Source organism: Cydia fagiglandana, chromosome 27 (assembly GCF_963556715.1).
Source record: "Cydia fagiglandana chromosome 27, ilCydFagi1.1, whole genome shotgun sequence".
NCBI classification, from domain to species: Eukaryota; Metazoa; Arthropoda; class Insecta; order Lepidoptera; family Tortricidae; genus Cydia; species Cydia fagiglandana.
The window spans coordinates 3247376-3274803 of NC_085958.1; the positions used below are offsets into that span (position 1 = coordinate 3247376).

The window sequence follows — 27428 nt, forward strand, 5'->3', positions numbered from 1 at the left end:
ATATGTCCCATATCAGATAAGTATCACTTTTTCAACTTTAGAATTATCAAAACTTATAGTGCAAAAATCCGGTCCCACTATTGAGCTATAGGGGACGACGAATGCGCCACGAAGAAGCCGAAAATTTAAACATAAGTAGGTATATTTTCAGAGTAATTGAGATCAAAGGTAAAAATCTGCGCTATGACCATATCTTCCGTCGCAGCATGCCAATGAATTATATTCCATCACAGAACAATGAAACCAACTCCGTATTAAGTAAAGAATATAATCAACTATTAAGTATCTATATTAGGTATTAAGATCCTCTTTGGGTCACTGAGCCAAATAATGTATGTATGTATGTATATTAGGTATTATAGTGCATCAACAACTATACAGACTACAGTGACTAAAATACAAAATTTATAAAAGGAAAGGGAACGACCGCATCGCCATACAAACATAGTGCCCATTTTCCTCTCTGTATATTGACATTATGGAACATATTTTTACATAATTTGATGTATTTAACCATATGGCTCCTCTACACGATGGCCCAACGCCGGCCACTCCAAGGGACGCAGCCATGCGGTAGAATGAGATAGCAATATCACTTGCTCCCTCTAACGCATAAATGCGTCCCTTGGATTGGCCGGCGTTGGCCCATCGTGTAGAGGAGCCAATAGCTATCGTACGTTCGACTTTTCGATTGTTTGATTATTGTAAAAATATTAGCGAAAAACAGATTTCATACAAATCTTTAACCCTTTACCAGGCTAAGGGATATATATTTCCCACATACGGCACTTCAAACATGTGTTCTATTTTTGCTAAGTAAGGACTGATATTCGATTGTCATTTTTGAAATGTCAGTCTCGTAAAGGTAAAGGATTAAATGCTTTTAAATTTTATAACATAATTCAAAATTCGGGAAAAATCAAATGGAGGATCATAGCTGTGGTTTTTTAGACATTTTCAGTAATGTTAATGGGAGTTTTCAGAAAAAATGGTAAGTACCTACAATTTACCCATTTTTGAAAAACAATCAAGTTTTAGATTATTTAGACCCAGAATCACGAGTACAATTGAATAAGACAAAGATAAAAAGTGTCCCAATTTTTCATACAAATTTTGGGTGTCAGTTTTGTAACGGTCCATACAAAATGTATGTGAAAATGGGTTACAAAACTGTCATTTTTTTGGGACACATGTTTTTCTTATTAAATCGAAAGCCCTCGTGATTCTGAGTAGAAATAACCAAAAACTTGATGGATTTTTGGAAAAAAAGTAAAAGGTACACTTTTATGTGAAAATGCCCTGATATCCGGAGAGGAAAATGGGCACTATGAAAAGGCGAATTCGCACGGGTTCCTTTTCGCCTTAATTCGTAAATACACCAGAACAGGCGAGTTCCTCTTTCTTATTCTCCTCGTATTGGTATTCTTCGAATCTGAAATATAACAGTGCCATATTAAATGAAAAATTTCTGCGAAACTTAGGTCACTTTGCGTTCTAGACCGTTTGCGATGTAGACTAATTGCGATTTAGGCAAAACAACATACTAGTCATTTTGTGTTCTAGACCATCTGCGGATAACCCCCTTTATGTTGGAGTTTCCGGCGCTTACCTACTTTTCTATGACATGACAGGCGATCATGTGATGCTTTTGCGCCGGAAGTTCCGGCCCGGACACTAAAGTGAATCATCGTATAGTTCCTTTAGTTGGAGCTTACTTAACAGATGCAGTGCATAATTATTTTCCATCGTATTTTCACGGCAAAGCACGAACGTGTCTTGCTATTTCAGTCAGTCTCGGCACAAAAAGTACCGAGGTTGATTGAAGTAGCATGACAAATACGAACGTTTCTGAGAAAATACAATGGAAAACAATTATGCACTACATCTGTACAATGGCTAAACTTATTTTGACGTGATAAATTCTTATAAATCGATGAACACCGGTAGCATGCACGAAAAAGTGTCACTTGTGGTGTCCATGGTAACGTTGTGGACAGTTCTTCATGGTAACGTTACGGTCAAAGTATGCAATTTTTCATCAATGTTTTATAATGACGTTATCACGCAAAATTATCGTCAGTAACCCGACTTTACAGACAACCATTTATTTATTTTTTACTTACTTCTCCAAAGGCGGACTAAGGAAGTGCCTGAAATTCCTCGGCATGACCAAGTCAGCTTGGCTCTTGCTGACATCAGCTATGTACTCTTCAATATCACAGATCATTTCTTCGGGCACAGGCGGACCGATGCCGGGTACCGCGTATACCACCACGATCTGAAATCAAAGGCTAAAATATAACATAGGCTACTATAACATACATACTTCGACTCGAGCGTTCTTCGAGCGTTTTTCGGCTTAAATTACGTGAGTGACCCGTTTTTAATATATATATATAATACTGTAACATAATATAATATAGGAGCATTTTCACTTAAAAGTGTACCATTTACTTTTTTCGAAAATCCATAAACGTTTGCGTTAAACTAAGAATTAAAAGGACTATCGATTTAAAGAGTAAAAGAAAAAAAGCGTATTAAAAATGTCACTTTTGTAACGTATTTATATAACAATTTGTATGGACCGTTACAAAACTGACACTGAAATTTTGTATGAAAAACTGAGGACACTTTTTTCTTTGTCTCATGCAATAGTACTCGTGAGTCAACCTAAAAGTTGACGGTTTTTCGAAAAAAAGTAATTACTTCTTCTTGTACCTTCTTGTCCTTTCTTTTTGTACCTTCCAATTGGAAGGTACAAAAAGCCGGGATAACGCGAGGAAGACGATGAAAGTTTCTGAGGCGCAATATGGCCCTACCTACCTACCTACCTAGCCTACCTACCTTTATACGTCTGTAAAGTATAAAGGTAGGTGTAAAGCAGGGGTCTCCTTTGGTGGAAACTTTTTTACCTGAGGGCCATATTGCGCCTCAGAAACTTTCGCGCGGGCTCGTCAGTTTTTTCGCCGGGGGAGGGTGTCTGGTTGCTGCTGGTAGGAACAGCTCCACTCTCAATGAATGCTGCACCCCTGGAGCCTGGCTCCCGCGGGCCGGACAGTGGGCATTCGCTTTGGGTGTCGGCGGGCCGGATTGGAACGCGTCGCGGGCTGGATTTGGCCCGCGGGCAGGGTTTTGGAGACTGATATAAAGTATTCTCACCTCAGGAATAGGTAGCTCCTCCTCCTCAACTTCCTCTATCTCCGGCACTATGATGTCCATATTCTCATCCAGGAAGTCGTAGAGGAGATTTCTGACCATCTCCACTTCTTCCGGTTTAGCCTATTTAATACAAAAATGATTATTATAAACGGATCCATTTGTTTGACTTACTTATCGAAAGTCATAATGTAACGATTGTCAGATTTTCATTAGTCATAATTCTGAAACCGTTACTTTTCAGGGTTTTCGTAAGGTTATCCTATAGATAGGTTAGGTTTGTTTTATGACAATCCTGAAAAGTCACGCGTTTCTGAGAAAAAACAAATTATGACCAACGAAAATGCGGACAAACAATACATTTTATGACTTAAAACTTTATGGGAAACAATAGAGACCGCGTTATAAACATAAACGGTGTATTGCTACAAAAAAAAACAACGGGTTGCACTCCGGGAGTGCCGGCAGAAGTCAAAACTTAATGACATTGTAACAGTTTTTCGATCAGGCCACCTGTCCGTCTTACGTCTTACAAATCTTACGGTCACGTGACCTCTCGCGAGTTTAAAATTTTTTCCCCATCACAAAAAGTGCACAGCGCCGCTAAAGAAGTTTTCACTTCAAATTCGGGATAGAAATCTAAGGAATATTTTGTTGTCATACCTTCTTCTTCTTCAAGTCAGGGTCAGGCAGAATAGCTATCTGCTCATCAATATAGTCCATAATCTCTTTCTCAATGTGCTGCACAATGAACTCTCCGCTGGTGATGGACATCTGACGACCAGCCACCATTCCTGACAACAAGCAATGACCATATTAAACCAGTCGAGCAACTATTGAAAAAAATGCTAAATCTCTTTATACTCTTCATCATTCTCTTGCCCGTGTCCCATTCATTTGGGGACGCCGCAGCATGTCTTTTTCTTCCATACCTCTCTCGCCCGTCATCTCATCATTCACTCGCGTTCGTTTCATATCATCTCTCACACAGTCTATCCACCTTTTCCTCGGTTATCCTCTCCCGTTACTTCCCTCCACATTCATTCGTAATATCTTTCTTGTCCCATGACTTTCATCCCTCTATGAGGGATGAAAGGGTTAGCTAAACCTCTTTATACTAACAACAATTTATTTAGATACGAGTAGCTTCACAGAACTCAAATAATTTTAGTTATTAGTGCTTGAAAAAAGATATCTCTCAGAAGCGCGCCAGTAACTAAAAACACGTAAATTACCTTATAAGTTTTTGGCAAACATGTCATTTTTTGGTACAAGCTTTTATCGCTGACTGTACCTTTCTTTCCACAGGCAACTATACTCATCGATACGATTCTAACAACCCTAAACACAATTCGTTTGCGTTGTTTTACCACAGAGTTCCCATGGCCACCTCCTGTCTCCATCATCAGATCCACTCCATGTCATCATAATATTGCACTTTCATCCAATTTACATATAGGTATGCAAAATTTCAGCTCAATCGGTAATCGGGAAGTGGGTCAAATTTAGCTTCCAAGATTTGACCCACACTAAGATCATCTCAGCCATAAGACGTCCACTGCTGAACATAGGCCTCCCCCTTGGACCTGCATTCGTACCGGTTGGAAGCGACCCGCATCCAGCGTCTTCCGGCGGCCTTAACAAGGTCGTCCGTCCATCTTGTGGGTGGACGTCCTGCGCTGCGCTTGCTAGTCCGTGGTCTCCAGTCGAGCACTTTTCGACCCCATCGGCCATCCGTTACCACACTAAGATAACTTTAAGAAAAGACTAACCAAGATCATAGCTGGCCAATTGGAACCTGTCCACGATACGAGCTATATCGTCGAAGGTCATTTCCAGGTCTGCCAGTCTTAGCGCACGCGCCTCGTACAGCTGGATCAGGGAAAACCAGGTTAGGAACAGGTAAGGGTTACCTATCCCTCGTACAGCTGGATCAGGGAAAAACAGGTTAGGAACAGGTAAGGGTTACCTATCCCTCGTACAGCTGGATCAGGGAAAAACAGGTTAGGAACAGGTAAGGGTTACCTATCCCTCGTACAGCAGAGAGTCACCTAATTTAAACCAATGGCTTCTACAGGACCTTTATCAAGAGCTTGGAAAATTTATCGATTTTAGAAACAACGCGTTGTCTGTGACAACCCTACTGTGTTCTTGTGCGGTGTTTACGGAAACATCCAAGGCGTCGGTCCACTGTTACTTTTTACACTGTGTCTATGTCGGCGGCCGATCGTAAGATCAGGCAGATCGTAATGTTCCTGTGTAATGTTTTAACAATTGTCACATTAATTTAATCCAATATATAGATAGGATAGGTTCGTTAGGTTGCTTCAGATGCCCGAAGGGCAAACTGTCCAGAAATAGGAGCCCCGCGTAGCGGGGCTCCGTCGACTCAGGGAACGAGTCAAAGATTTTCACGTTTCACGATATGCCTAGGAATTTCACGATATGCCTGATTTTACGATCGACTGCCGACATCTATACTACGTTATTATAAGTATCATTATTAACTTCATCTATCAGTTCTTGTATAACATCTTCTTCGTTCTCCGCTTCTTGTTTCAACTCTTCCTCTTCTATTGCTTCTTTCCCTTCTTCTTCTAAATTCTCTTCTTCGATTTTAGGTTCACCTGGATTTATTTATAGTTGTATTTATTTTAATAATTTTATATGACTTGAATATTTTTAAACTTCGAGTAACAGAGACTTCTCTCTACTTTTAATACTGTATTCTCCTAAGGCCCAAAAAGGCAGAAAAATCCTAAGGCAGAAAAATCCAAAAATTTCCATTGAAATTTGAAGCTATAGGAAATGTAAGAAATAGAGTTGATTTTGCATTGCTGGAAAATTTAAACGAAATAAAGCAAAAGTGACTCTGTTCCAATTGAATAGGAATTAAATTTCATCGAACTGAATAGGTACTATAGGTAGGACCTTGGGGCTTAGGAACCCTCCTAAGGGTTATTATCTTCTTATCGCGTATCAAAAGCCAAAACTAATTAACTAGATTATCTACATATTTAACCTAACTAGGCCTAGAAACCTACTTACTACTTTTATGTTAAAATTGGGACACTTTATATTATTTCTACTCAAAGTCACGAGCTTTTTCAGTTTTTACTCAGAAAAAATTAGTCTGTAAAATTTTTGGTCCTTTTAGTTACGGTTTTCAATACAAGCTTCTATGACCGTAACAAAGCGGACATTTTTTTTTTGTATGAAACATATGTATAAGGATCGAAAAAGCTCGTGATTTTGAGAGGAAATAATATAAAAAAATCTAACATGATTGTTGGGGGTACAACTTTAAATAGAAATACTAAATTACTTAAAATTACATTTGATATTTTATGTGTATTTAAATTGGTTGCCCTGAAAACCAGCGTATGGCTAAGGACATTAGTAATCGGCATATGCTGAGTGGCATCCATTTTAGTGTCTTGTACTAGAATTAGATGTATTATAGGTTAAGCATGTATTTCAACACAAAATAAACCATTTCTATTCTATTCTATTCTATTTCTATTCTAAAATACTGACAAACGAACTAGTTGTAAGCAAGGAATGAAAGTATAACCGTAAAATTCAAAGGAGATTTCATTGCCGTCCTCATCCCACACTCTGATCGGTTTGAATTCTTCTTTTTCTTCTATATATTCATCTTTCGCTTTATCTGATTTGAATAAAGTATTTTTACTTCCCTGTTTATTTACAGTATAAATTACGCCTTATTATTGGCGACATTATTATTGGTCTGTATCTTTAGATATTTAAATAAAAGTAAACAAAATTTACCCTCAAATGGCTCATTAAGCCAGTTGAGGGTAGATGAAAACATTACATGATCTAATAATGTAGGTTAAAGTCAGGTCGTTCAGTGACAGATCCAGGCGATTTTGTATTTGGTTGGTTAACCAATAAATGTTATAACTACCCGAAAATTAACAAATGATTTGTTTACTTTTATTTAAATATAGAGTTTGTATAGGTAAAAATCATCACTTTGTTTGGCCAGTGGATGGCCAGTTCGCTTTTCATACATTAGGCAAGTTACAAATAAGAAAAAGATACATACCAAACAATCAAAAATGGCCGAGTTGTTGTGCTTTTTATAATGTATATTTTAATATTTGAAGCCAGTGGCAGCGAGCGAGCGAAGCGAGCGAGCAAGACCTTCCTGGGCAGAACCGACTTGGATATGGTCAGGTTAGAAGACTAAGGCGGGAGCTTTGCTCCCGCCTTAGTCTTCGAGGTTATTTTTTTTTCAAAAACCCAAAAAACGTAACTACACAGCAACTTTCGCGTCAAATATCTCGACCATTTTTGATTTTAGAGGAAAATTTATTAAGAAAAAAGTGATTATTTCAACGAAAGTGTTTTGAAACCCCTAGGTTTTTTTCATTTTCTAAAAAAAAATCTAAGTCCCAGAAACGGCCCCCCTTTGGTACAGTACAATCTGACCAAATGAAACAATTGGTAAACAATAAACAACTAAGTGTATATTATGCCAACTAAAACATTCTGCGACATGAAAGTTGGCATTATAAAACACAGACCAAACGTTTAGTTGGTAACTGTGCGGTTGGCAAATGAAAAAAAAAGATTTAAAAAGTTGGAAAATGAAGATTCGGCGAAATAAAATTCCGCCAAACGTGAGTTGGGAAGTGATAATCGGCCATAACATTTTCGGCGATAAATAAGAGAACCTTTCTAGCCAGTGGTCCCAGTATTCTAGCTGGGGTTCTAAGGTCCACCACCTTGCATTTTGGAGACAAAGCAAACCGCTTGGAACAGGTGTTCCTGGGGATGATCTGAGCCGATTAAGCCCGGTTGCCAAGAGGTTCCACCCAGCAGGTGGGCAGGGGAGGGGGGGCAAAAGTGGCTCCGGCGTGCCTCACTCTAAGCTATATATCTGCATACATCTAGCAAGTATATCAAGTTTGGTGTCTTTTTCGTGTAATTCGAGGATGAAAAATTCATTTCTGTGACTAAATTTTCACTCTTCCATACAAAAAAATCGAGAAATTAAAAATTCCAAAAAAATCTTTTCACTTTTTTTTTCGAAAATCCTCTACAAAATTAAAACTATGAGGATTTGCTCTAGAAAAAAAATACCTGTGAATAGCCCAGTTATCCTACTATATAGAATAGTAAACTTGTTAAACATTTTTTTTTCATAACTCTGATAAAAAAAATGTTTTGTGTCGCGCGGCGTACCTGCATTGTAAGAGCGGTATGCAGCGTTTAGGATTTTTAAGTATGTTTCGATGGTTTCTGATAAGTTGTTATTCTTCTGGTTGTAGAAAATTACTTCTGGACGTGATATATATACAAATATAAATTAAATGTATAAATATAGATGTTGGGAAAACTTTCGCCAATAGAGTTATTATAAATGTGATAAAATTAACAAAGCAGATGTTTGATTAAAATGCGGGTTAAAATACGAGTAAGATATATATTGTTCGCAATTGCCACTATATGTATGGGTCCGTGCATTTTAGTTTTTTCTTAACGCAGTTGCACCTCCCTGCGCATTTTGTTTTGCAGTGGCAACGAATAAGCTCTAAACAACAGGTAGGCTTGTACATATGGGCTCCCAATAACCATTTTGTTTGGACCAGCTCCAGTCAGCAGGACATGGAAGCTGTTGCTGAGGGGCTATAATCTGTCCCCAAACATAGCCTCCTTGGTAAACTGCACGGAGAATATGTTTACGTAGGTAGCGCATCTTCCATTGGAGGCAGATTCTCTAACTGAAGATTATTTTTTGTAAAAAGTACTTTTCGGCACTCTTTTACACTTGTACTTGTACCTGATCCGAACACTGTAACACAATGCATAGTATCAAAATAATGTCTAAGGACCAATTCACATCTCGTAATTCAAATCTGTTCAGATTTAATATTGTAAGACTCTTACTATATAAATAAAATAAATATGTCACCGCAGTATACGAGACAGCTCACCAGGGCAATTGGTCAAGTGCTGCAAACTTTCTTTAAATATATGATTTTATTTGTAACGCATAGATATATAATTTATTTTACAGGACCAGAAAGGTCAGAAGTCTTGTCATTCTTCCACACCTTTTCAGGTTGCGACACTGTTTCTTTTTTGTATGGACAGGGAAAAAAGCGTATTTCAAGCTTGGAGCGCATATCCTGCCGTAACGGAGGGGTTTAAATACGGCAAACAAGGCAATATTGAGCAGGCATTGCCAATATTGATAAAAATTGTTATTGTCTTGTATGGCAAGTAAGAGTCTTACAATAGTAAGTATGGACAGATTTGAATTACGAGGTGTGAATTGGCCCCTAGACGTTATTTTAACAAAATGCATAGTATTTTGTTACTGATTTTACGAGTACATCAGGTACAAGTACGAGTGCAAAAGAGTGCCGAAAAGTACTTTTTACAAAAAAAAATCTTCAGTTAGAGAATCTGCATCCAATGAAAGATGCCCTACCCACGTAAACATATTTCTCCGTGCAGTTTACCAAGGAGGCTATGTTTGGGGACAGATTATAGCCCCTCAGCAACAGCTTCCATGTCCTGCTGACTGGAGCTGGTCCAAACAAAATGGTTATTGGGAGCCCATATGTACAAGCCTACCTGCGGCGGCTGCTGCTTGTTTAGAGCTTATTCGTTGCCGCTGCAAAACAAAATGCGCAGGGAGGTGCAACTGCGTTAAGAAAAAACTAAAATGCACGGACCCATGGGCATGTAGTGGCAATTGCGAACAATATATATCTTACTCGTATTTTAACCCGCATTTTAATCAAACATCTGCTTTGTTAATTTTATCACATTTATAATAACTCTATTGGCGAAAGTTTTCCCAACATCTATACAGGGTGATTCAGGAGACGTGAGCAGGACTAACACTGCGCATTTCGTAAATTATAAGCAACTGTTTCGTATCAGTATTAGTGCGGTTAACGTTAATTTTCTAGTCGTGTTGAAAAAAAAACGTTATTAATTTATTTACGACATGCATGGTCACCCTACAGTTAGAATACTAAACTACCGATATTCTATGTCAAATTGAATGTCATCACGGTCTGGTTACTTTTGAAAACTCGTATGTCATTCAAGTTTGACAGTTTATTTTCTTCGTAATCAATATGCTGTCATTGCGGTTAAAGAGGTTTTATGTTTATTAATTAGATCGTGTAGGGTGACCATGATAGCAGAGAATTAAATTCGCCCTCGCCAAAAATTAAAAAAAATAGGAAAAAGTGTTCTTGTTTCACCTTAATACGACGGTGATCGATCAATTATCAGTTACTGAGTGTGCAGGATTAGTCCTGCTCACGTCTCATGAATCACCCTGTATTTATACGTTTAATTTATATTTGTATATATATCACGTCCAGAAGTAATTTTCTACAACCAGAAGAATAACAACTTATCAGAAACCATCGAAACATACTTAAAAATCCTAAACGCTGCATACCGCTCTTACAATGCAGGTACGCCGCGCGACACAAAACATTTTTTTTATCAGAGTTATGAAAAAAAAATGTTTAACAAGTTTACTATTCTATATAGTAGGATAACTGGGCTATTCACAGGTATTTTTTTTCTAGAGCAAATCCTCATAGTTTTAATTTTGTAGAAGATTTTCGAAAAAAGAAGTGAAAAGATTTTTTTGGAATTTTTAATTTCTCGATTTTTTTGTATGGAAGAGTGAAAATTTAGTCACAGAAATGAATTCTTCATCCTCGAATTACACGAAAAAGACACCAAACTTGATATAGTTGCTAGATGTATGCAGATATATAGCTTAGAGTGAGGCGCGCCGGAGCCACTTTTGCCCCCCCTCCCCTGCCCACCTGCTGGGTGGAACCTCTTGGCAACCGGGCTTAATCGGCTCAGATCACCCCCAGAAACACCTGTTCCAAGCGGTTTGCTTTGTCTCCAAAATGCAAGGTCCCCTTAGAAAACAGGACCTTAGACCTTCTGCTATTCTGCCTCATGACAAATTCATGTCGATATAAACACATCGGTCGTGTTTCAATTTATTCGTTGCGAATTTCCTATTTTTCGCACGTATATCGTAAATAACTTATATGTATTTTTTTATGAAATCAAACGTAACGAAGTGTGATAAGGGAAAAGTGTGGACTGAATGTAGATGTAGAGACAAAAATTGAGAAAGGTATACACGGTGTAACATGAGGAAACCGAACAATTTTAACAGCGTATTCCTGATCATATTTAGAGACAAAAATGTCCTATAAACTTTATCGAAATTCGGTGACAAGTTTACCAATAACATTTATTTTTTATGTACAAATACATTAAAAAAATTTAAAAAACAAAACAAAAAAATTTTTTTTGGCGAGATTGACCTAAACTCATATTACATTTTTTCCTTCTTTTGACCTCAGAAATGCGGGGTTAAAATTATTCGGTTTCCTCATGTTACACCGCGTATTGAGATGGTTTGGACACGTGGAAAGAATGAGTGAAAGAAGGCTAACAAAGAGAGTGTATAAGGGAGAAGTGGAAGTTGGACTTGGCGGACTTTCTCTGATTAGATTGGGGAAATCCTGAAGAAAGGCCAGGTCAAGAGCACCCTAAACCGGCGAGCGCGTATGAGGAATGTTATCAAAGTGAAGGAAGCGAAAGAGGTATGCCAGGATCGTAGCAAGTGGAAATCAGTGGTCTCTGCCTACCCCTCCGGGAAATAGGCGTGATTTTATGTATGTATGTGTGTATGTATCAAACGTATTCTTACCATCTTCAGCTTTGTCTTGAACTTTGTATGAACTTAGCTGCTTCAATTTTGCCTGGAAACATGATGTTATATTAATTTATGGTATATTTTTCTCTTAATACCTACTTATACATATAATATATGGGGTATGTCCATAAACCACATCCAAGACCACCGGTGGACGGGTAGCAGCGTCCCTCAAATTCGGTGTACTCGACTGCGATCGCCAAACCGCCTACCAAGCGTGGCTATTATGGCATTCACCCCCCAAAAAAGGGGGAGGCTTATGATCAGCAGTGGACGTCTAATGGCTGAGATGATGATGATGATGATGACCTACTTATATCTATTCTAGGTAAATGGGGCCTAAATAACGTGAAGGAAATAATATAATTGACGACCGGTCTGGCGTAGTGGGTAGTGACCCTGCCTGCGAAGCCGATGGTCCTGGGTTCAAATCCCAGAAAGGGCATTTATTTGTGTGGTGAAAAACTGCACATGTTTGTTCCTGAGTCACGGTTGTTTTCTATGTATATAAGTATGTATTTATCTATATAAGTATGTTTATATCGTCGCCTAGTACCCATAGTACAAGCTTTGCTTAGTTTGGGGCTAGGTCGATCTGTGTAAGATGTCCCCAATACTTATTTACTTATTTATAATTATAGTTCGTTTTTTAGCATTAGAAAGAACTTGAAAGAAGGTAAGCGATCTTAACATGTCTTTTAATTGAAAAACGCTTTTTATAAATCAGTAACTATGACTTATGAAAGCAGAAGAATATAAATAATCGTATTAGATTCATAAATGTTACATATTTGCCGTGATTTATTTTTAAACCGTGTTTTTCAATTAAAAGACACATCAAGATTGTTAACCTTATCTGTAATGTTAAAAAACGCACTATAGGGGGAAAAAAAGGATTTTTTGTTAATTTTCAAAATTAATACAATACAAAGGACTGTAAATAAGAGCGTAAAAACCAACTAACTTCAACCTCTTCATCCAATATAGCTCTATCTGAAAAAATAAATAAAAGTAAGATAGGATAGGATAGCGTGCATGAGGAATGTTATGAAAGTGAAGGAAGCGAAAGAGGTATGTCAGGATCGTAGCAAGCGGAAATCCGTGGTCTCTGCCTACCCCTCCGGGAAATAGGTGTGATTATATGAATATGTGTATGTAGGATAGGATGATAAATTGTACCTACTTATAGGACGACCAGTCTGGCCTAGTGGGTAGTGACCCTGCCTCTGAAGCCGATGGTCCTGGGTTCGAATCCCAGTAAGGGCATTTATTTGTGTGATGAGACAGATATTTGTTCCTGAGTCATGGTTGTTTTCTATGTATTTAAGTACATATTTATATATTATATATATATCGTTGTCTGAGTACCCACAATACAAGCCTTCTTGAGCTTACTGTGGGACTTAGTCAATTTGTGTAAGAATGTACTATAATATTTATTTATTTATTATTATTTAGCTATGTCACTACAGCGACCTGGCGATCCGCCCTATAGGTGGCAGGGCCGATCTCTGGCTGAGTCTCGGATTATTGGTCACCGATACATCGACACAGACAATTCTAACCACAGGGTATCTACGACTACTAACAACTTTCTTTAACGCAATCGGACCAAGAATGAAGAAATTCAAAATGGCGGCGCAATTTTTTTTTTGTTGACCAAAGAGTCATATAAACAACTCTAGTTTCCTCATTTTCATCTTAATCGCATTAAAAACTACTCTCCCATGAATGCAAGAATATTATTATTAAATAATGACTATGACTACTTCTTAATAAATGTACATGTGACCTTTTCTCTCCCTCATATAATTCTCCCTCTCTATCTGCGCCGCTCGCTCAGCAGACAGCGACCTGGCGACGCGCCCTATAGGTGGCAGCGCCGATCTCTGGCTGAGTCTCGGATTATTGGTCACCGAGTCATCGACTAGGCTTAATCGGCGGAGGAGGCCGGCACCTTGCCAGAAATCGTCAAGGGAAGGCTGAGGATAGGGGTAAGAAGGAAAGTAGGATTAGGTTTAAGATAAAAGGACCTGAAATAAACTGAAATAAATGTCATATACTAAGAAAAAGTGACCAAGGCCTCCAGTGCCCCAGGCTGGAATCGAACCAGCGTCCTCTGCTATCGCGGCAGGTGCCTGATCCACTCGGCCACCGGGCCACAGCGGCATAGGTCAAATTTTCCAAGTATATGCACTTCTTACTGAAGGCTTGTGGCGCCCCCACTTACTACTACTTACTTTATACTTTATAGTATAAAAGGACCTGCCGGTCTAGCCAAGGTTACAATCGCTTCGACAACGAAACACTTTGTATCCAGCGAAATGCTATACATGGAAGTATTCTGTCCGCTCAATTATGACCCAACGCAAACTACCCCGCGATAGGCGGTACTTACAAACTGCTCGATTGGCAATCTCAGTACCACCGAGATGACAGTCAGTGACAAATGGCTAAATTGATTTATAAAAACAACATTTTTTTGTAATTAAAAATATATTCATGTGTCGTGAAGTGGTGCAGAAGTTATTTTTAGTTCATACCAAGGACAGTGGAATCACTTTTCACTTGTAGTAAACAGATAACTTCAGTAGAATTTGGAAAAAACATGACGATTTGTTTTCAATACTACCGTGCTAAGCTAAAACGTAACAACTGCATACGGTTTTCATAACAACATACGATTTTTAAATTGCGAGGATAATAGGGATGGTGTTATGCTAAATGAAGTAGACTATTTTATTAACTTGTGTTTGGTTTAGGTATTTTCTATACAGGGTGATTCAGGAGACGTGAGCAGGACTAAGACTGCGCCTTTTGTAAATTATAAGCGACTGTTTCGTATCAGTATTAGTGAGATTAACGTTAATTTTCAACTCGTGTTGAAAAAAATAATAATAAATTTATTTACGACATGCATGGTCACCCTAAAATTAGAATACTAAACTACTGATATTCTGCGTCAAATTGAATGTCATCACGGTCTGGTTACTTTTGAAAACTCGTATCTCACTCAAGTTTGACAATTTATTTCTTCGTAATCAAATGCAGTCATTACGGTTAAAAAGGTTTTATGGTTATTAATTGGGTCTTGTAGGGTAACCATGATTGTAGAGAATTAAATTTGCCCTCACCAAAAAGTTAAAAAATAGGAAAAATTGTGGTTGTTTCACCTAAATACGACGGTGATCGGTCAATTATCAGTTACTGAGTGTGCAGGATTAGTCCTGCTCACGTTTCATGAATCACCCTGTGTAGGTAATTATAAATGTAGTAATAAATTCCTTCTTACAGATGGTATCGTCTTGGGTCGTCCCATTCGTTTTTCGTCAAGTTCTTCAATTAGCCCTATTCTGCTTTCGTCACTCATTCTACATTCGTTACAATCGTCGGTGGCTTTCAATGTAGAATGAGTGACGAAAGTAGAATAGGACTAATTTAAGAACTTGACGAAAAACGAACGGGACGACCCAAGACGATACCTTACAGATTTGTATTTTCCTTTTTTATTTCATGAGATGGAGCTATAAAAAAACTATGTACCTAGTTATTTCAAATTAATAATTAAATTTGGTATTGTCATTTTACATTACTTTCCATTCAGATTCCTATAAGATGCTATTCGCAGAGAACTATGGAAAAAAGCTGTCCAATTAGAGAAACATGAAATTGAGTGGATGCCTGGCAAGATATCTAGAATATGTTCTTTTCATGAGATATAACCCGTGAGATAATCATACCCAGTCTCCTATATGTAGATACATTTTTCCTATCATGCTTTCACTGAATTAATTTAACAAATACACACATTATCTGAAAATGTTGATCATTTGAATCCACCCTCTACTGTCACATTTAAGTATGTAGGTTCTCTCTCAAGCCATTTCCGTCAGTAGAAAAGAGCGGCAAACATATTAACTCACATTATAGACGGGTCTAACGCGAATTATATTCAATTACCTTGATTTACCGACGTAAATCAGTTTCGTTTCGTATAATGTGAGTTAATATGTGTTCAAAACGTGAAAGTTTAAAATATTATAAGAGCGGCAAATTTAGAAAATGTAAGCGCGCGAACGGGTGTGGTCCTATACAAAATTTTAATTTTGCACCTTTTTCTACTGACAAACTTGCTTGACCGGCTATATACATATAAAATATTCTGAACTGAAAGAATTTACTGTGACTCCGCCTGTTCAAATATTTTTGACCCGATTCGTGTACCCATGTAAATTTTGCAGACTGTATAGCCAGTCCTATTTCTAAGATCAAGTTCGCCATACATTTACTATGGCGTACTTGATCTTAGAACAACGGACAGACTATACCTGAACGTGACTTCGCACTGCCATGCAGATTGATAATAAAATACATATACAAAATACTTATTATAGCGGAATACATTTATACAACAATGATATATTTACTTATGTTGAGTTAGTCTGTCATGTCATAACAACATTTTAACTAGTTATCTTTTAATCTGCATTAAATTATTATACGTGAATTATTTGACTGGTTCTTCACTGTATGGCATAAACCTATCCCTGTCCAAGTCATATTCTAATCAAATATGAACCGCGAACTCTCAGCGGCCAGTACGTACAGCAAGAAGGTTATTAGCGGATTAATGTCGCTGATTGGTAGTTATTGACATTATATGCATTTCATCTACACTTAGCTATGTACCATTAGTGTAATAAAGATGACTATTATTTCGTTTACCAGCTTTGATTACAGGCTCTGTAAACGCGTCGTCTTATTTGAATGTAGGCGTAATTGTGTATGTGTGCTAAATTGGCCCGAGAATTTGAACGGTAATGTTCCTAAAGGCGGTATCCTTAGTTATATATGATCGCAGTTTGTATCTCTCTATCACTCTTCCATATTATTGCGACAGCGACAGCGTTTTGATAGCTACGGAGCGTAAGCGATTGGCATTTTGGCTTCGCGGCCTGTATTTTATAACTATCTAAAATATTCACTGTCAATGTTTTCGTAGCGCTACGCTCGTAGCAAATCCCAGCGTTTTCCTGCTTTGTAGGGGAAAGCGACTACGAACAGTACGAATAGAGAAGGGTCATTCTTAGGGAATGCAAATCGGTTATTTTTTGTATGGAAATAACCGCGGTTTTGGTTAATAACCGATTATTTCCATACAAAAAATAAATCATAATCATAAATCATCATAAATCATATATTTATTTGTAAACATAGGTTTTTACAGATATAATTCGGGAATAACCGAAAATAACCGATTTGCATTCCCTAGTCATTCTACAGTCTCATTCCCCTGGCTTATTCCCAGGCGACTCCACTCAGCAGTTATGGCTGTGGATAGAAATAGCAGCTAATATTTGGGTGACTTTTATATTTCATAAAAATGAGCTGCTAATAAAGCGGCGTATCCTGGGACTTTGCGAATAGGTATGACCAGATAGATGGGTCAAACAGATCACTGTGTTAAGGACTGTATCGTTTATTATGAATACAACTTTACTTAGCCGTTTTTTCTGGTATTATATTTTTATTAAAAAATTACACATATGTATATAGTTTAATTAGTGCTTTAATAATAAGTAACATTTCATCCTGGGAGATCACGTAAAGCATATGGTTTGGACAATATTTACCCAATCCTCCCGAGTGACCCGAGTAACTACAACGATTTTGGACAAATACTACAAGAAAATTTACAGTTTGCGAACAAGACGAGATATTACACAAAAAAAATCGTACTATGTAAACAGCAATTACATATGATTCGTAAAGCGAAACATCTGGGCATAGTCTAATCATTTCATTTAGTTGGAAAAAAAGTTTTAAATCTGTGCTTGGTGGCCTTTTAGAGTATATGGCATGTTACTTACGACAACCCCGACTTTGGTATACAATATAACCATCATGGAGCGTTTCTATCGACCTGTTCTAGCCATGGTTCAACGCCATGAATGTCCGTTAGGCTTTGGATTTCGGTAGATTCTTTTAGCTGTTTCCGTCATTTCGCTGGCGTCAGAAATCGACGGGAATCCAAAATGTTGCACAAAAAGTCGTTTTCATGTAAAAATAAAAATTCACCACATTTATTCTGTGGATGTTCAATTGAGCAATCAGGAAAAGGACACTTAGATGGCATATTTTGGCAGCATATTAACCTTTTGTTTCTTTAAATCGTACCAAGGAATCGGTGAAATAGTTTCAAATTAAGCTCGATAGGCTTGTCCAAATTACATTTGCTAGACGGTATTAAAATCATCATAAAGTCCCTAAAATAAAATAAATGTAAAACCTTCTTATATCAGATATGGCTTAAAAATACCCCCAGATTATAATATAAGAACATAGTAATACAAAATAATACACAAGTCAACAGTTAGACCAGGTTTTATCTGTATTTATAATAAACGATACAGTCCTTACGTTCTTTCCTTTAGACATACACAAAGAGTTAAGGGCTATAAAGATTAATTTTCTTATTTAACCCTTATCCACGTAAAAAGGTCCTCCTTTTATTTACGGAACTATGATAAAATCATTACTTACATGCCCACAAGCTGTTAACTATTACCCACAGGAGAGAAAACTAGCGTGTTCGCGCGAACTGTAAATTTTTCTCGCCTGTCGGCAATAGTTAACAGCTAGTGGGCATGTAAGTAATGATTTTATCATAGTTCTGTAAATAAAAGGAGGACCTTTTTGCGTGGGTAAGGGTTAAATAAGAAAATTAACCTTTATAGCCCTTAACTCTTGTGTATGTCTACAGGAAAGAACGTAATACAGTGATCTGTTTGACCCAGATAGATAGATTAAATCTTTATTCAACCACAACTTACATGCTTTGTGACACAATAAATAATAACAAGAGACAAACTGCCGTATTCGAACTTCAAGATATTCACAAGAGACGACACGTACTAGATACGTTATAGTTTAGATATCAACTAGTTCTGTTTTGCAGCGCAATTCGGGCAACCAATGTCACTTTTACGTTAGATAGAGCAAGATATCTATTAGATGTGAATTGGATCTCTAAGTCATATCCTGTGGAAATCGTTCAAGAGTAGCTCCAGAATCGCGCAAATGTCAAATTTGACAGGTGAGATCTTAAACATATCGTTATCGTATCTTGGTGATGTCTAAAAGATATCTAATAGATGTCTATTTCAAAATCCGAATCGTGCCCAAAAAGAAAGTTGACAAGAGACAAAAAAAAAGAAAAAGGCAACATACAATTTTACATGAAAAAAAAAATGGCGGCTCGGTAAACACCATGTCCGGGTAATTTGCCGCCGGAAAATTATTTTTAAGGAAAAATACTGTGTCAAGAAGTAAAATATTATAATCTAGTAAATGAGGAACTAGAGGAATGACATTTTTCTAGAATGACCCAGAATCAGAGCGGGTTGCCTGTACTCAATGTCTGCTAGTAACATTGAGTACAGGCCGCGTAGCCAAGACGCCAATCGCTTACGCTCCGTAGCGATCGAAACGCACTGTCACTGTCGCGCTAATATGGAAGAGTGATAGAGAGACATAATGCTTTTCGATGTCGAAGCGATAGCGATTGTAACCTTGGCTAGGCCGGCAGGTAATTCCGCTAATCGGCGATAAATGTCGACTACGACAATAATAGTAGTTTGGTTACCAAAACTCATGTATGGCGAGTGACCACTTTATGTACCAGCCGGCTTAGCCAAGGTTACAATCGCTGGCGCTTCGACAACGAAATGCTTTATATCTCTCTATCACTCTTCCATATTAGTGCGATAGTACACTTGCGTTTCGATCGCTACGGAGCGTAAGCGATTGGCATCTTGGCTACGCGGCCTGTTTCAATATGCTTCTAGTTATAAATGAATCAAATAAAATTACACTCACATCAACAGTGGCTTCACTAAGTGTCTCTTCTTCTTCTATCTCCTCCTCTTCCGATCTAGGAGTCTCTCCTAAAAAAATATTTATTTACACAAACACATTTGAAACACGTTCCTTCCCTAAAATGCGTTTGAATTCGCACTAATGAAAGCGGTAGTGGGTCAAACAGAACACAGAGTTACGTCTTTCCTGTAGACATACACAAGAGTTAAGGGCTATAAAGGTTAATTTTCTTATTTAACCCTTATCCACGTGGAAAGGTCCTCCTTTTACTTAGAGAACTATGATAAAATCATTACTTACATGCCCACAAGCTGTTAACTATTGCCCACAGGAGAGAAAAATGTACAGTTCGCGCGAATACACTAGTTTTCTCTCCTGTGGGCAATAATAGTCAACAGCTTGTGGGCATGTAAGTAATGATTTTATCATAGTTCTTTAAATAAAAGGAGGACCTGTTCACGTGGATAAGGGTTAAATAAGAAAATTAACCTTTATAGCCCTTAACTCTTGTTGTATGTCTACAGGAAAGACGTAACACTGTGTTCTAGGGTAAACCGTTATCTTCACATCTACATGCTTTCCTGGCTTCTTTTCTGGCCATGTAACTGTTCCTGGCGAGGATGGATGCTTCCAAGGATATCAAATACCTCAACGGGTATAGGGAAGGTACGGTCATCCTTGAACGAAAAGTTTACTAGGGTCAAACAGAAAACTGTGTTACGTCTTTCCTGTAGTTAGACATACAACAAGAGTTAAGGGCTATAAAGGTAAATTTTCTTATTTAACCCTTATCCACGTGAACAGGTCCTCCTTTTATTTAAAGAACTATGATAAAATCGGTTTACCCTTGAATTGCCGACAGACATTTCATCGAATGTTATTTCGAAGACAACGTTTCAAGTATTTTCATTTCATCGACAAGTCATTGCGTCGAAGAATTGATACAAATAAATTTAAATCTGGGACTTTTAATTGGCACTCGAGTTATTTCGTATATAGTTTATATCGTGGTATTTCTTTACGGGTTTTCTTATTTCATTTTGGATTGCATTTAATAAAATTTAATACGCATAAAATTATTTCAATATTTAATATTTGACTTTGATAGCCATTCGTTTCTATGTGGGGTCGCAGTTCTAACCTAACCTAAACCTACTTTGAAAGCCGTTCGTTTCTGTGTGGGGTCGCAGTTCTAACCTAACCTAAACCTATTTTGATAGCCGTTCGTTTCTGTCTGGAGTCGCAGTTCTAACCTAACCTAAACCTACTTTGAAAGCCGTTCGTTTTTGCGTGGGGTTGCAGTTCTAACCTAACCTAAACGTACTTTGAAAGCCATTCTTTTCTGTGTGGGGTGGTAGTTCTAACCTAACCTAAACCTACTTTGAAAGCCGTTCGTTTCTGTGTGGGGTCGCAGTTCAAACCTAACCTAAACCCACATTGAAAGCCGTTCGTTTATGTGTGTGGTCGCAGTTCTAACCTAACCTAAACCTATTTTTAAAGCCGTTCGTTTCTGTGTGGGGTCGCAGTTCTAACCTAACCTAAACCTACTTTTAAAGCCGTTCGTTTCTGTGTGGGGTCGCAGTTCTAACCTAACCTAAAATGACTTTGATAGCCGTTCGTTTCTGTGTGGGGTCGCAGTTCTAACCTAACCGAAACCTAAAATTGTTACAACAGAAAAATGTATTAAAGTAATACGTCGAACAAATGAATTGTAATGTTTAGTAGTTGTGCCAATTAAAATAATTTGAAACAAATCAGCGATCAAGTAATATTCGATGAATAGTATTTCTACGCAGTAAGAAAAATTGAAATAAATAGTATATGAAACAAAATAACGCTAAACAATATTACTAGTACTAACGTTTCGATGAATCGTTGTCGATGAAATAATATTCGATGAAAAGTCCGTCGGCAAAACAAGGGTACACCGAAGATAACGGATGACCTTGCCTTCTCTATACCCGTTGACGTATCACACATCCTTGGAGGCGTTTATTCTGGCCAGAAACAGTTACATAGCCAGGAAAGAATTATCCTTTTTTTCTAACATCTTCATGCTTTCCTAGTTAGGAAAGCATGAAGATGTTAGAAAAAAAGGATAATTCTACCTTCCCTATACCCGTTGACGTATCACTTATCTGTGGGAACGTTCATATTGGGCCAGGAACACGTAAATAGCCAGAAATGCAACCAGGAAAGCATGTAAATGTAGAGATCAAGGATGACCGTACCTTCCCTATACCCGTTGAGGTATTTAATATCCTTGGAAGCGTCCATCCTGGCCAGGAACAGGTACATATCAAGGAAGTCATCAGCAGGAATGGCAGCTGAACCGCCATCTGGTTCCTTGGTGAGGACCTCGCAGAGGAGGATCATGGTGTAGGTCAGGTTCTAGAACGAAATATATGCCAAGAATGATAAGGGTGGAAGCGCTGCTGGCCTAGCGGTAAGAGCGTGCGACGAGCAATCCGGAGGTCGCGGGTTCAAACCCCGGCTCGTACCAATGAATTTTTCGGAACTTATGTACGAAATATCATTTGATATTTACTAGTCGCTTTTCGGTGAAGGAAAACATCGTGAGGAAACCGGACTAATCCCAATAAGGCCTAATTTCCCCTCTGGGTTGGAAGGTCACATGGCAGTCGCTTTCGTAAAAACTAGTGCCTACGTCAAATCATGGGATTAGTTGTCAAGCGGACCCCGGGCTCCTATGTGAGCTGTGGCAAAATGCCGGGATAACGCAAGGGAGAAGAATGATAAGGGTGTAAAAACATGAGTATACGCCGACCGCTTCGCCTGCGCGGTACGGGGGCGACGGGGAGGGACGACTAAGGGTGGCGAGGAAGTTGCGGGCGGGAGGCGTACGGCGCCCGCATCTTCTCCGCCCCCCGCACGTACCGCGCAGGCGAGCGAGGACTCATTTAAGCGGTCGGTCTATAACAGCTGCTGTCGGCAACCTTTTAGCAGCCAAGGGCCACATAGCAATTAACGAAGTGGACGCGGGCCGCACTTTGTTAATGTTTATGACTTTATCAGACATTGTCATTTGTCAATATTACGTACAAAATATCCAGGGAGGCTCGCGGGCCGCAAGTGGCATGCGGCCCGCGGGCCGCTGGTTGCGACCGCTGGTCTATAAGAATGATACGGGTGGAAAAACATGAGTACAGTTACAGTGGTCTCTCGACACCGAATATTACTGTATTCGGTGTTAAGACCCTTGGTTCACGAGGATCATGGTGTAAGTCAGGTCCTGGATTGAAAGAATTAATTATACAGGTTGTTGTCATTAGAGTGGAGCTTACAAACGCTATGTAGACCTCACAGAGACAGAAGATCCTCCTCAACTCGTTGGGGTCCAGGCAGAAGCCGCGCCAGGCTTTCCTGACGAGGTACACCTACAAATTCCTCTCATCAATAATAATAACATACCTTAGTCAGCATCCCACCAGCCACGGCAATAAAATGCAACAACGGAACGTAATCCTGCCTCATGTAGACCTCACAGAGACAGAAGATCCTCCTCAACTCGTTGGGGTCCAGACAGAAGCCGCGCCAGGCTTTCCTGATGAGGTAGAGTGGAAGGTTCTTGCCGAAGTTCAACAACTGAAAAAAAAAAACATAGTTATCCTCCTAAGGTCCATAGTCCTACGGGTCCTACCTATAGTACTTATTCAGTTCGATGAAATTTAAATCATATTCAATTGGAGCAGAGTCGCATTTCTTTGTTTCGTTCAATTTTCAAAAATAAAATAAAAATGAAAGTGAAAACTCCCCCCCCCCCGTACCGCGCAGGCGAGGACTCATTTAAGCGATCTATACTCCACTGTGGACCCGGGTATGTCCTTAAACCACGTCCAGGACCCGGGTATGTCCTTAAACCACGTCCAAGACCACCGGCGGACGGGCAGCAGCGTCCCTCAAATTCAGTGTACTCGACTGCGATCGCCAACCCGCCTGCCAAGCGTGACGATTATGGCATTCACCCCCCAAAAAAGGGGGAGCCCTATGTTCAGCAGTGGACGTCTAATGGCTGAGATGATGATGATGATGATGATGATGATACTCCACCAGTCTGTAACGCTAGATCTCAAGGGAACTTTTTAGTTCTTTAAGGCTCACTTGCACCATTCCACTAATTCGGGATTAACCGGTTAAACCTGGAGTTACCATGGTAACCAGTACAATTCGACACAAGGTTTACGGTTTAACCGCTGAACCCCGGGTTAGTGGGATGGTGCAAGTGGGCCTAAGCTGATATTATACCTGATGAGCGATGACCTTGAGGCATCCGCGAGTGAGGCCGCCCTCGGTGCTGTAGATGGGATATTCCAACCTCAACTTGACTGGTGGTGGGCGGTTTTCAGCCAGGGCCTTGAAGTATTCGAACGACCAGCGGAGAAGATCGTATGGCTGAGTTTTGATTGCCGCTAAAGAAGAAGAAGAGTTAATTATTCGTTTAAAATTAGGAATTATTAAGGATCACGGCGCGATTCGGGAAATGAATTAGAGATTAACTAGAGAAGATTATCTTCACTATTTCAGATCTAGTGAATATCTAATTCATTTTCCGAATCGCGGCGCCAGCCGCCATAAGGTACCTTTTGCAGTGGCCCGTCACATATCTTTACTATTTCATATCTAGTGAGTCTCTAATTCATTTCCCTAATCGAGCCGTCAGTCAGCAAGATCGATAAGTTACTTTTGAGACCGACGTTTAGCATTACTTTAAGTTATTTATGAAATAAAACTATTGAAACGAATTATATCGCGTAAGTATATTTATGAACTCCTTCAACTCATTATACAAGGAAAGATCCAAGGGAAAAGATCATCCGGACGAAGACGTAACTCATGGCTCAAAAATCTCTGAACATGGTTCAAGCAGAGCACACGCTCATTATTCCGCGCAGCTGTGTTCTAAAGTTCGTATAGCCCTCATGATAGCCGACCTCCGGTAGGAGATGGCACTGGAAGAAGAAGAAGTATATTTAATTCATACTACATCTCGACGTTATGAGCCCTTTACAGAGTTCGCGGTCAACGGGTCATCATCGTCATTTAAAAAGTTAAAAGACTCTTGTCGGTGGAGCGATTTCCATGCATGTCGGGCCTCTGCCTTCTCCTTGATTCAACGGGTGACTGAAGAAAAACTACTCTGAGCAAAACCTACTTACTTACAAAATAATGAACCATCATAAACTATAAAATATGTACAATACAATTTTAAGATATTTATTTACAAAAAAAATTAAATGGATATTAATGTGCCTCGATCGAAAGCGTCGTAAAATTAACACGGATTTTGCATTCACGGATTCAAAAATAGGTAAATGAACTTTCTTTTTGGATTCACGGACTAACGGGGCGATTCGGGAAATGAATTAGAGATTAACTAGATACGATCGATATAGTAAAGATATGTGACGTCCCACGGGAAAAGGTACCTTATGGCGGTTGGAGCTTACGCTATTATTAACGCCGCTCCAATATTATTGCGGCGCTATGCGACGTAAGCGCCAGCCGCCATATGGTACCTTTTGCCGTGGAACGTCACATGTCTTTACTATTTTATATATAGTGAATCTCTAATTAATTTCCCGAATCGCGACACCAGCCTCCATAAGGTACCTTTTGCCGTGGAACGTCACATGTCTTTACTATTTTATATCTAGTGAATATCTAATTCATTTCCCGACTCGAGCCGTTGATGTTTAATATCTCTTACCTTTACAGAACCTCTTCAATATGTAAGGGAACTTCGGGGGAATCACGATCTGCTGTGAGCAGTACATCTGCTCTACTAACTCCGGCATTTTGGTTTCGTTTTATCTGCAAATAAAACATACATAACATAAATATCTAATTAATATGTTTCCTATATTTATTACTATTCAAAATATAAAACCATATTACAATAACACGCAAGTAAATAAACTTATGCTAACACGAAACACACAACTAAATACTTAAAAGACTTCCCCCAAACCACTCCCTTCCGACATGGTCGCAAAAACGCTAGCGTCGTTGCCCCTCTGCACCGCTAGGCTCAGCCTCTGGGCAAAGAAAGCGCCAGCCCTATGATCGCCTGCGATGCCTATCAGCCGAACTGACACTTCTCTGACAAAATCCTTGGTGTCAGACGACCACGGGCCCAACGTTTCCATTGCAAGCGCCGCAAACTCATGTACTTCTTCGTCAAGAACGCGTATTTGCGGCGCTTGAGAGTCTAGGCCTGGTCCGCGGCAGTCCCAGGCTTCCGAGCCTACCCTTCCACGTAGGACGGAGCCAGCGTGTTCACGCAGGTGGCGTCCCACGCGAAAAGGCGACCCAAGCTCCATGGCACGAGAGTGCAGCCATCAGGCCTCTTGCCGTCAGCTGCGCAAAGACCTGACGGCTTCAATGCCGCGGTATATGTTTCCTAGTTTTACTCGCCAGAGTAAAACTATTATTAGGAAACATAAGATACACATGGTAGCTAAAAAATAACTGCATTCCTGTTGCCAGGGAGGTTTTGGGATTATACTGAGCAACTTTTACTATGGGACCAACCCCGATATCCCGAAAAAAAATGTGGGTTGGGTTATAATTTTTTTGACATTTTCCTATTTTTAATATGAACTTGGGTACTTTTATTTACAACAGAATATATACAGTGGTATTACTAAAAGAAATTAATAACAAGCTTAAATCTTAAATAGGCCCTTGAGGCATTGTGCCCTGGATGCTGGCGGCATTTCCTCGCTGTATCTCTATTTCAGTCTTATAGCAGAACCATACTTACTTTTTTTAATTGTCAAAAACCCACTTCTTCACTAATATACAGATTTTATGTAGCACATTTTAGTTAAATTTATATTTTTATCAATATCAAGTATATCAACGCTACTCAGGTTGAACTGTTTTGACAGCCCCGTTGTCATGGTTACCGCTGTCATTGACTGTATTCAAGGTTGTCATAACTGTCACGTGACTGTGTACGCAAGAGGTTTTATTTTGGGAATAGAGGCCCAATTCGGATTTTGAAATAGACATCTATTAGAAATCTTTTAGACATCACCAAGATACGATAACGATATGTTTAAGATCTAACCTGTCAAATTAGACATTTGCGCGATTCTGGAGATACTCTTGAACGATTTTCACAGGACATGACTTAGAGATTCAATTCACATCTAAATATAGATATCTTACTCTATCTAACGTAAAAGTGACATTGGTTGCCCGAATTACGCTGCAAAAGAGAACTAAGTAGTTGATATCTAAACTATAACGTATCTAGAATGGATCTAGTACTTGTCGTCTCTTGTGAATACCTTGAAGTTCGAATACGGCAGTATGTCGTAAAGAGAAAAGGTAATTCATTGTACATTCATTACGATACAAGTGCAAAAAGTAGGAATTACCTTTTCGCACGTTTAGTCTAACGTTTTACAGTAGATATAGCCGTTATTATAGCCCTAGTGCGGTAACTAGACTAACTAGTACTATACGTGCGTATGTCGAAAATTTAAAGCGCTGCAGTCACCTGCAATAATATGTTACACAACGAAGACAGCAAAAATATCTCACCCGATCTTATTTGTAGAGCCATAATAGCGTGTCACATATTTTTGCGGCCTTCGAAGAGTAACATATTATTGCA

General features: G+C 38.9%; 1 protein-coding gene across 2 annotated transcripts; it reads right to left on the reverse strand.

Moving 5' to 3' along the window:
- Positions 1-252: 252 nt before the first annotated feature.
- Positions 253-26682, reverse strand: LOC134677984 (uncharacterized). Of its 2 annotated transcripts, XM_063536419.1 has the most exons (14): positions 26568-26682; positions 25512-25615; positions 24050-24213; positions 23216-23389; positions 22015-22174; positions 19784-19851; positions 11900-11951; positions 6731-6826; positions 5665-5783; positions 4929-5028; positions 3820-3950; positions 3160-3279; positions 2124-2278; positions 253-1432 (listed from the first exon to the last, which is right to left on the reverse strand). In XM_063536419.1, exons 2-14 carry the CDS (start codon positions 25597-25599, stop codon positions 1363-1365), a joined length of 1497 nt encoding a protein of 498 aa, XP_063392489.1. In that variant the 5' UTR covers positions 25600-25615; positions 26568-26682; the 3' UTR covers positions 253-1362. The 2 variants fall into 2 exon arrangements, with proteins under 2 accessions (XP_063392489.1, XP_063392490.1); XM_063536420.1 differs by lacking the exons at positions 4929-5028; positions 5665-5783; positions 6731-6826.
- Positions 26683-27428: the final 746 nt, after the last annotated feature.